We start from the raw sequence: 11,360 nt of genomic DNA, 5'->3' as shown, positions 1-11,360 counted from the left end.
CACCTTCGTTTTATTTCGGAAGGGTTCTCCAAAGCTCGGAGATCATCCGACTGGCCCGTTATGCACGCCCGTCTCGGTCCAAGCCGTAGGTATTATTGTTTTCGTCATGCCCCAGCCCCCCACGCGGCCCCAAAGCCGACACGTTCTGGCCACCTGTAACCGTCGATGGTCTTTAGCTTAATGGCTACGGTCATATGGCTACAGCTCACAAGTCGCATCGCTGTGTTCTCTAGATAATATATGTATTTGTCTGACGACACACCACCGATCACAAACGAAATACCCACCCCAAACAACAGCCCATACCAACAGCTCGGATAAATACTTCATATGATGGAATGTAATAATAATCTATGAAGTGATATTCTGGCAGGTCTATAACTTCGTATATATTTATCTAGAGACCCGACACGTCATGCAAGGATGCAGCATCCGCATGATAAAGCATTTCACCACCGTCACGTTCCCTCAGCGGTCTGGTTCCACTCTTGCCTGGCTCGCTGCTACCGCCGCCCATCCTCTTCCAGCAGTCCCAGAAGCCGTGTGCGCGCCCGCTTACCCACGTGGCTCATGCAGCCGATCAGACCGGTGACCTGGCGTTTGGTGTACTCCTACGGGAGAGGGTGGATGGTCAGTGATACTGATAGGGCCGCCCATTGGGATCGAGCTGCAGACACTTCAGTGATACTGATAGGGCCGCCCATTGGGACCGAGCTGCAGACACAGTAGCGGATGGAGAACCGTTGGTTACATATCATCCTCGGGTGAGTGAGAAACACAACGTGAAGCTCTATATTTAGTGCGCTAACTTCAAGGTATGTATCGCTGATCCAACGGCGCTGACCCATTACCTTGTGCTGTCGGATCCAGTCGTCGAGCCCCGACTCGGGCACGTAGTACGCCTTGACGTACGTCTCCACGAGGTTCCGTTCGGGCAGCGGCCGCAGCCGTGTCAGCCGCTCCAGCTTGGTGACAAACTGCTGGTAGTCGAGCTGCATCAGCGCGCGGCCCTCGTTACTGCAGCGGCGAGCAGAGGCGAACCTGGCGCACAGGGGGACGGGTGGCGTAAATTATCACCGATGTAATGGCACAGCGACCTGGGTATTTCATCTCACAATGAAATAGCAGTCGCAGAAAAAGAGTGTCCACCAGTCTGGATTTACTGGATGAACTGGCAACACCAAACTTAAACAGGACGTCATTCACTCTCTTCAGACAATCCGAGTGTAGTCAGATACGGCACCACACGACGCACTCACCCCTCGACGAAGGCGCGGTTTGCGACACGGACGCACTGGTCCCAGAGTGTGTCGTAGACGGGGCGGGGGACGGGCAGCCTCCGGCCCAGCTCCTCCAGACGCATACTAAACACCTGCAGATCCTGTGGGTGACAGCGCAGGCCAGGTCAACGATAGGCGACAACAACCAGGCACCCAACTCGTCCTCACACGTAATACCTGTTTACCGTTTCTACTTCATCCTAATTATTCGTTCAGGGGTGTGAAAGAACTGCGAACCTAATGAAACATGAAGCATCTATGGTAATTGCCATTAAACAAGGCAGTTAACTCACTTATGTCCCGTTCTAGAATGCATTGATTGTCATTTGCACCAAAATGGCCATATTTAAAACGCAGGAGTTGAAACTATATAGCGTTGCATTCACATTTACATGACCAACGAACGCAATTTCAAAACTTCACATCATCACCTCGCCGGCCGTTCTCACCCTGAGCATGAGGTCGACATAGGCGCTGTGCTGGCTGCACAGCTCCTTCACCTCCCAGTTGACATTGGCCATCCGCATCAGTATGACGTCAGAGTCCATCACCCGTGACGTCACCGGAAAGTAGACCGGTCCGCGCACGTCGGCCGCCGCCGCCACCGTCTGATAACAATAGACACGATAAAGAAGAACCGTCTTGTGATCTTTCTATGACTTCTGAGGGTTCACTGAAAAACAATTAATGCACACACCAAAGATTTTCACTATCACCTCATACTCAAGTCAATGTCCCCTATCCAGCCTGATGATAATACGAATATCCGCTAATAATATCAGCGGCGTCTAACTTACTTGGCCGTAGAACTGCTGTACGTAGAGCCGCTTGCTCTGCGGTATGTTTCCCTCCACGTGGCGCCGGATTAGCTCCAGCTGATCTGAAAGGTTCGAGTACGGGTGAGGTACGGAGAAAGGACGGCCGCTCATCACCCAACCGTGTCAGGGCCGGCGCAGCATGAACAAACATCGACGTGCGTGCAAGGTCTTATGCATCGCATGACATCTGGTGACACATTGGTTGTCCCCCTTCACAGGAGGATCGCTGGTATTGGTGGCAGTCCATGATAATGCCGTGGCAAAAGATACCGAGTACAATCATGCAGCACTGGATCACCAAATCACGTCTCAATACATACGACCCTGCGATGAAGACCACCCACCCGCACCGTGTCTGTCTCTTCACGCACCTGCGATGAAGACCACCGACTCGGCGGCCACCAGTCTCGCGGCGAGGCCGTGCAGCCGCTCGGGTCGGTGCAGCTCCACGGCGGGGTTCAGGGAGGCCGGCGGCACGCGCACGGAGCTCCACTGGGTGGACGGGCCGGCCGGAGGAGCCGGGGAGCCGCCCGCTGCCCGGGACGGGTCGGCGCCCACCGCGGACTGGGCAGGGCTCCTCTCGATCAGCTGGTCAGAGATCCGCTGGAGCGCCGACACCAGGCGCGGCGAGCTGCCCACATCGTCCTGGCAAAATATATCACTGTGGTCAGCGCCGTGGTGGGCGGCGGTACCAAGTTTTTGGACGAGGCAACGCGAGGCTACCCGAAGACCTACCGGGGCAACAGCCAATAATTCCCTAAGCCGCCAATTATTTTGGCGGATAAAAGTTTGAAACTTGCCAACCCCTTGTATTATACAAGTTTTCCTCTTATTCATCAAATATAAAACACCAACACGCTGCCATCCTCGTAAGCCTCAATATGATTGCCTTTTTGACTTTTTGAGCTATCGTGGGAATATTGTAGCATTCCTGGTATAATCAAAACTAAGCAAATAGTAGACACAAGGACCATTGAAGATAAAATGAAACAAAAAGCGAACCTGTCCAATCTCTGTATCTTATCTGCTTTTATCATCTGCCTTCATTCCTGGTTCTGTGAACACTGAATACCAGTTGTCTCTTTCCCACAGAGAATTTGCTTCTATGGTACGCAGCACATTCGAGAGACGAGCTGTTTCAGGACATTTTCTAAATGCACCGACAGAAACAGATGCACGTACTGTACAGGTAGAGACATACGCAATTTGTAGTGGTACTTACCGGCGGCGCGAACAGCGAGTACACGGTGTACAAGTAGAAGTCGAACAGCTGACTGAGGCACACCACCACGTCCAGTGCCACGGTACGCAGCAGCGCCATCATGCGCAGGTACCGCCCGCAGAGCCGGAGGACGTGGAGCGCAGTGGAGCTGACGGGCGGCGCCAGGGCCGCGGCCGTGGGCATCCGGCGCGGCGAGCTGGGGATGTCAGACAACGGCCGGACGGTCAGCACTGTGGGCAGGGCCTGCTGTCAGCGGGTTTTGTTTATTTGTTTCGTTTGTTTTGTTGGGTTAGGCCCTTTCGGTCTGACAAAGACCATTTCAGAGCCAGAAGGGCGATAGGAATGATCGGTGAAGCTGGTAGCAAAGGACGATCTCAGGCTGTTTTGTAGGAGCCCACAGAGCTACAGGTGGGCTGTAGCTGTGGGTACCACTGTAGGTGGACACTATCAGAAATGGTATGTTCTGTCGTCTTCCACACCTTGTGAATGACCTGTGCGCCAGGCAGTCTACTGCTGACTTGTTTGACACTTGACAGGAAGGTTGTCTTCAAGGGCGAGGCTCGCGCATATGTTAGCAAATGTTCCCTATGAACTCGTATTTTTAATGTTTGATATGACGCTGTAGTTATGCATAAGGTGATCTCTGACTCCGTCTTTAATTGGGTACCAAACACACAATACACAATACACAGAATTCATAGGCGGCGAAACGGGGAGGGCACCGGGGCACCGTGCCCCCTTGATGTTGTCATTTTAGCATTAACCCTTTTGGCGTTGTATGGAAAGAATGGGACCAAAAGTCGGCAGTGCCCCTTTAATTGAAGGTGTTGCGCCGCCACTGACAGAATTAGGGGGGAGACATTGGTCTGGGCAGACACCCTAGAGAGCCGCCGGGGCTGAGCCCATCCAATTGGACAGGCCGACCAGTCCCCAAGCACTCTCTGCACCCGGCTACGGGTGTGCTCCTTTAGGAACTGCAGTGCGCTCCAATGGGAGCCGCCCGCATGGGATAAAGTTGTCTGTCCAGCCCGGAACAGGGTTGCGGCGTGGAGAAGGATTTCAGTATCCTGAGGACGGGTGTGTTAGCGGGTGGCACAACGGGCATCTTATATCAAATGTGGTGAGAAGAACAAACGCATTTGTTGGTCACTTTGAATATAACATCAGCGGTTTGCCTGTCAGACTGACCTCCGCCATCTCTCAACTCAGCTGACCGCTGTGCTCTGCCGGTGGGGGCCGTCTCTGAACTCACCCGACCGGTTGTGTTCCACCGTCTCTGAACTCACCCGACCGTTGTGTTCCACCGTCTCTGAACTCACCCGACCGGTTGTGTTCCACCGTCTCTGAACTCACCCGACCGTTGTGTTCCACCGTCTCTGAACTCACCCGACCGTTGTGTTCCACCGTCTCTGAACTCACCCGACCGTTGTGTTCCACCGTCTCTGAACTCACCCGACCGTTGTGTTCCACCGTCTCTGAACTCACCCGACCGTTGTGTTCCACCGTCTCTGAACTCACCCGACCGTTGTGTTCCGCCGTCTCTGAACTCACCCGACCGTTGTGTTCCACCGTCTGTGATCTCACCTAACCGCTGTGCTCTGCCGGTGGGGGCCGTCTCCGGGGGCCTCTTCCACCTGCTGCACCTTGAGCTCCTCCGACTCGTCGTCAGAGTCAGAGTCCGTCTGCCGGAGTCAAGGGTATATACTATTAGCGGTCGGTGGGAGAGACAGAGGCTCACACAATGTGACATTTGTCAACCAGCCGATGATCTAAAGTTCATACTCCATTCACAGTTTCACACTTCATGACACTTCATCACGTTCTCAACCGACCAGCCCAGCAGCCAGCAATCATGTGTGTCCGACAGCGACCGGATTCACAGACTCCATGCTGAATTCATCGTCAATGACTCACCATCTCAGTGCTGGGCAGCTGCTCTCCGTCCACCTTGGCGTCTCGGTACACGTCGAACGGGTTACGCTCGGCGTCGTACGTCTTCAGGTAGAGGACGCGCGGCTCGGGCTCCACGTCACTCTGCAGTAGGTGCTGCCGACGCAGGTGCTTAAACTCCTGGATAGGAGAGACGGACAGCGGCGGTCACAAATGACGTAGAACATGACGGTGATGGGCGATGATGCGGAATTTCCCACAGGTGACGTCAGGCGGGGTCTACTAGATGAAGTCGACGAAATAAGTCTAAGTAAGTAAGTAAGTACATGGTAATGGTAGTATTACGCTTACGTCATGCTGCCCTACGCTTACATGCCCCGCTGGAGGGGATAGTCGGTACCCGGTCACCTCTCTTGTTTTGCTAAACGACACAATAAAGGTAACAGCTACATGTTGCCATTTTTATTGGCTACGGGCTAGTATGACTTAATCGCGCGGTCGGCTAGGATGTCAAACTCGTACTGAAGGTGCAGTTTTCAGTTAACTTATTTTCTTAAATCATTAATCGAAATCCAAGGTCCCCTGAAACGCTGAGCCCAGCCTACCTGCAGATTATGCACAGAGAAGGTCGGCTTCACGGGACACACTTCCCAGGCCTCGTTCTCGAGGAACATCCGCAGCTCCTCCAGCCGCGCGCGGTGGTAGACGTGGATGAAGGCGACGCACTGTTTTTTGACGGCCTCCTCCAGCGGCCCACCCTCCTGGCCGCTCAGCTCCGCGCCGATCTCCAGCAGCCTGCCAAAGGAGAGAACGGTGGTACTGGTCATATGGCAGCGCCAAACTCCTAAAGCATTCGCCAGACTATTTTCTGAAACAGAGAATCGAGCCAGTGAAGCAGTGAACATGCAACAAAATATAATTTCAGAAGCGTCTGAATAGCAGATCATTCGGGCTTTGGCTAGCGTGAATTCAGTCCATTGCCCACTGCGCAGTTGAGGTGCATATGGTCTGAAACGGTAGGTAAGGGATGAACATGCCCAACAAAAACTAAAACCCTGAACTCCACCTTCGCTTACCATCAATTCCGAGTCCGATCAGCATTAACACCAGACCACCCACCTGTGCACCACGTCCAGGATCTGGATGAAGTCGTCGAAGCTGAAGTGCGACAGCTCGGCAGCCAGCAGGTAGGCGCGCACCCGGCCCTGGACGTCCAACCAGATGCGCGACCGACCGTGCTCCAGCTTCTGAGCTACGTAACGTCGGTTCAGCGAGAGCTCGGCAGATTCCGTCTCTGAAAGGATGAGAATAAGTCAGCGACAAGAGAGCCGATACAAAAATGGGTCGGTATCAGAAATAAGTTTCTAAGGCAGACCAGAGCAGCAATGGGTCGTGGCAGCAGCGTACGCCAATTTAGGGATATGGACACGGACAGGGTAAGCAGTGATCAAAGAACAGAACAAGGAGTTAAATCACGAGAAGTCCCTGCCGAAATTAACCACCGCGTCTAGTCGACCACTCACCTGCCTGTACAGCCTCGGCCTCGGTGCGGCTCCGGTGCCATTGGAAGATGCAGTGGTAGTTGTAGATGATGTTCCACAGAACGCGGCACAGGTCCCTCAGGCACGGCAGCACGCTCTCGGTCGGGACCAGCTGGACAGAGAGACGGCGGGTCAGACAAAAAACAACAGCCTGTGACTGTCTCCATTTTGAATAAGTAAGGATTTTGCCGAAAGAAACGGGTAAAATTTACCACCTGCCAGTACGTGCATATAATGATAAAAAAATATGTAAAGAGCACGTCCACACATCACTCAATTCATGTCTGCTACCAGCTCCCCTAAGCACGTCCCAGTCTTACCGCGCACAGGTCGGGGTACTGTCGCTTCTGCACGGGCTGCTGCGCGCCGTCGGTGCTCTGTACGTACGCCAGCACCTGCTGACCGCTGGCAGTGTGCACGGCGGAGGTCATGTGCATCAGCAGCTGGTCGGCGGCCGTCTGCGTCTTGCCCAGCAGCCGGTAGGCCTCCTGCAGCCGGCTGTAGCGCTCCGCGTCGAACCGCGTGCACAGCTGGCGGTACAGCGGGCAGGGAGGAGCAGTCAGTGGATGTTCGTCAAAAATACAGCCGCACACTAATATAAGCATCCAAATAACGCTATGAAAATATAGTTCACGAAACCTAATGTATACCGTAATGGATGCATCGATTGGCAGGACCTACGAGGTACTGAGGTAGTATACAAGGTGATCCGATCGGTGGAATCTCGTACCTTGCCGAGTCCGACATCGAGTTGCTCCTCGACCATGTCGAGCGTGTCCTGCAGCTTGTTGGTCATGTCGCTGACGCAGCTGAACTGCCGATAGGCGGCGGCCACCTTCAGACACTCCTGGAGCACGTGTATGCAGCCCGGGTAGTCCTCGGCCCGGAGCAGCTCCTCCAGACGCGCCTCAGTCATTTGCTGCAGAAACACGTAAGTACAATCAAAGAAGGGTCACAATCACAGACCGTTATAAAAAGCAACATAGCTAGCTGGCAGCGTTGATAAACAAACAAAAAAAAAAAGCATAAGCGACGAACGATCATTCCACTTGATAGGTCAGACACAATCCCAATAGGGTAAAATGCGACGAGAGAAACTGGAAAAGGTTTACAAAAATAGCAGACAAAACAATACTGCATTGGACGACGTTTTTCCGTAAAATGAAAATGGAAAACTACATTGTCTTGAGAGAAAAAATCGATGCCATGTAAAAGCTCAGACGAATAAATATTGATCAATGATAAGACTTTAGATTGCGACGCGTAGTTACCAGTGTTCGGATGGTGTGCAGCGGCCGGAGCACGGTGCGCAGCGCCTGCCGGTGCCGGTAGTTGGCCAGCACGCCCAGTCCGCCGGCGGTGAAGTGGGCCTGCGCCTGCCGTACGGACTGTCGGGCGGTCTGGCAGACGGCCAGCGTCTGCAGCAGCTCCTCCTGCAGCAGCATCACCCTGCGGCGGCACGGAACACGGCCCGTGACGACAAACACACGGGCGATTATAGCATTAGCATCGTAATATGCATCAGTGAATCAATAGCGTGGCTGGTAGTAAGTAGTTTCGACGCAATATCGAACTAAGAGCAATTTGATCTCAGACAGCGGATAACCGCATGTATGGGTCAGGTAAGGCCGGGATGACAGTTTTAACAGTACTCTGCCGACTCCGCTCACTGTCACACGCGTCTCGTATTTCTCCAAATCCATCTCACGTCTCTCCGATTACTCCTATGTATGCCTCTCTACCCCTGTCCACATCTCTTGAGCTCCCTCCCATACATCCCCAGCTCCCCAATAAACTCCAGCTCATACCTCTCGAGTTCCTGGCTGTGCTCTGGCTGGCAGTGTAGGATCATGTCAGACACCTTCTTGGACACCACCGTCAACTGCCGGCGCAGGATCTGGCGCTGGCCGTTCACCAGGTTCACGTCCAGCGTCGGAGGGAACCGCTGTCAAACACCAATCATCAGTGAGACGATAACCTAGCGAGACGGAGATAGTTTGTGACGATATAGCGCATCGGTTCCGCTCGGCGTATATACACTTGCTTTCTCAGGCTCACTGCGTGATAGGTACCTATTCTCACGTCGATAATAAAAATGGCTCGAGAGCTCTGATATCGTCATTCATAAATCATGCCGCAAAGACGTGCAATGTCCCCGTCTAAGATGTAATTTATCACTCATACAGCACAGTGCGATGGCCTATGCCTATCGTCATCCACTGTCAGTGTCCCAAAATTATATTTTGGCTTGGGTGTCAGAGGGGAATATTTGTCACTACAAAGACGGCTGAGAGTGGAAAATTACCAGTCAGAAAGGTACTAGAAAGAGTTGAAAACAGGGGTCAACACTCAACAATTTATTTGTGAATGTTGGAGAATGCGGGAGCTGCCTTATAAGATGGTTGAATCAAAATATATGGAGGGAGGTAAAAGGTACACACAGATGCTCTTAATTGGTAAAACAGAGAGTGAAAAATTGCTTTGAAAATTGGAGGTGAGGGTGGAAAATTATTTTGATTTTGATGTCGCTTCCCACCCAAACTGGCATATTTTGGGACCACTGTGACACAAACGGCGTAAGTTTGTATCAACCGTTAATAAAATTTCGTGTAGAATATCATTTCACCTAACAGCTCTCATCTCTGCTGTCTGACTCTGACCTGGAGCTGCTCGCGGCACACCTCGGAGGAGTCCACCGTCTGGAAGAACGAGCCCTGGATGCTGTCCAGCACGGCCTGCTCGGCCTCTGGCTCGCTGACGTCGTTCGAGACGCAGACGCGCCGCTCCACCGCCTCCGCCGAGCTGACATCGCTGGCACTGGATACCACGGCCGGCAGCACCGACTGCAACGACAGCACCGTGAAAACGTGCACCTGATTCACTGAAATATTTGTTTTAGCTAGAAGCTTTATGGGTACGCAGTAAGCACCATAGTCAAACTTATAACTAGTTTATCAAGATGGTTTGGTCAGCAAAATACTTTTCGTGATTTCGTTTCCTTCTATTCTTGTTTCAGGGGAGCATTGTAGCGTTCGGGCGGGAACCGCGGCGAAGCCACGCAGTACGCGCTCGACGGTACTGCCGACGAACGAGAAGCGGGCCGAGTGGTCACCAGGCGGCGGAAGGTAGGCGGTCAGCGGTCAGCAGACGGGCAGCGGACGCAGGATAATCGCCGTCTGAGTCACGGGACACGGAGTAACTGTATGGTCTCCCTGCTCATAGATTGCAGCTTTGGTTAAGCATTACGATTTTCAATCAAACATATAACGACTAGGTAATTGCAAACTGTTGCTGTTATTGTGACTCTATATGATGGTCCATTACAAAAAAGGTAGCTGTGGAGTGTGACCATACAGCGATCTAAGAAATAGCAAGCAGGACCTTCACATGAAAGGATGTTGAACCATTGCTTGGAAATCATGCTTTCATATAGGTGAACAGAAAGTCCAGTGGTGTAGGTAGGTAAATGTACACAATGTAAAAATTGATGCACTACAGAAATTTCTCATTTCTCACCGGCTTGTTCATCAGTGTCTTGAACTTCTCTTTCAGATCATCCATGACAAAGATAATAACAATGAAAGTCTTCAATTATAACTGTGACGGAGATGTCACCTGAGAGAAAAGAAGTCTATGTTAGATGAGGAAGTAAGAAGTGTTGTCCTTCAAACATTAAAAACCAACCAAGCCAGTAAGCTAGCAGCATGCTGGAGCAATTGTTGTTGAATCCTCCCATGAAACAATCTTTTATTTATTCTTAGCTTAGAGCTCACTGTTTAATGCCCCATGCTCTCTATCCATTTTGCTTTACCTATATTTTCTCAACTTCAATTCAAGACTCAAGAGAAAGACTAAAGGGAAAATAAGATAAATTTAGAAATGAACACCGGAATAGACATAGTGACTAGTGTAATTACAGTTCCTCAATCAATCTATACTTAGCCCCTGCCAGACCTATCAAGCATTGGGCATCGTCCTTTTACAAACACAGCATCCGATCGGGGGAGGGGTGGCGTGGGTATGATACCCTGATCATTTCGCCCCTAATAGAGCTAGAACCTTGCTAATTGTTACAATTAAACATATGCTCTACTAAAAGATGCAGCGACTGTTAGGCAGGAACACGATTTCGAGATCTCGGGTAACAGGTTACCTCTAACTTCTAAGGACGCATAATGATCAAGATGCCCAAAGTCCAGGCTCAGGTTTTGGTAAATGCCTTTGCCAAAGATCATGTTAGGAAGATTTTAGTCGATTTTAGATTACTATTTAGTATTTACGCTTTGTGGTGTGAGTGGGGCAGCATTCGATTTACTTTATTTAATATCAGTGCTTGGTCATTTTCATTTAAATTCTGATAGTCATGAGACAACGAAAAACAACGTTTATGCTGTCAAACCTTGAAAATTAAGTATCTTATGGTCATCGTCTTAATTCAAAAGCTGCACTCTAAACATAACGGCCAAAATAATAATGCATAAAATCTCCAGCCCAACTACTCCCACGTCCTCCACACACACACATTTGACCAAGGCCGCATCTGACCCATCTGACATCAACGTAAATCAACAATAAAGTCAATGATAATCGATAATAGATCCTATCTAAC

The 11,360-nt window shown here is 51.2% G+C and overlaps 1 protein-coding gene across 2 annotated transcripts; it reads right to left on the bottom strand.

The window, feature by feature from the left end:
- Positions 1 to 225: 225 nt before the first annotated feature.
- Positions 226 to 11,298, bottom strand: LOC122377982 (syndetin-like). 2 transcript variants are annotated; one of them, XM_043358648.1, is made up of 19 exons: positions 11,274 to 11,298; positions 10,268 to 10,366; positions 9,412 to 9,594; positions 8,560 to 8,696; positions 8,023 to 8,200; positions 7,482 to 7,670; positions 7,072 to 7,281; positions 6,734 to 6,863; positions 6,330 to 6,504; positions 5,816 to 6,005; positions 5,235 to 5,390; positions 4,905 to 5,002; positions 3,321 to 3,516; positions 2,470 to 2,743; positions 2,078 to 2,160; positions 1,730 to 1,888; positions 1,260 to 1,381; positions 852 to 1,041; positions 226 to 611 (listed from the first exon to the last, which is right to left on the bottom strand). In XM_043358648.1, the coding sequence occupies exons 2-19, from the start codon at positions 10,310 to 10,312 to the stop codon at positions 504 to 506; spliced, it is 2,823 nt and encodes a 940-aa protein (XP_043214583.1). In that variant the 5' UTR covers positions 10,313 to 10,366; positions 11,274 to 11,298; the 3' UTR covers positions 226 to 503. The 2 variants fall into 2 exon arrangements, with proteins under 2 accessions (XP_043214583.1, XP_043214585.1); XM_043358650.1 differs by lacking the exon at positions 11,274 to 11,298 and adding an exon at positions 11,251 to 11,263.
- Positions 11,299 to 11,360: the final 62 nt, after the last annotated feature.

The sequence above is a fragment of the Amphibalanus amphitrite genome, unplaced genomic scaffold, assembly GCF_019059575.1.
Source record: "Amphibalanus amphitrite isolate SeventyFive unplaced genomic scaffold, NRLGWU_Aamphi_draft 000053F_arrow, whole genome shotgun sequence".
Taxonomy (NCBI): Eukaryota; Metazoa; Arthropoda; class Thecostraca; order Balanomorpha; family Balanidae; genus Amphibalanus; species Amphibalanus amphitrite.
This window is presented reverse-complemented; position numbering and strand designations above follow the sequence as displayed.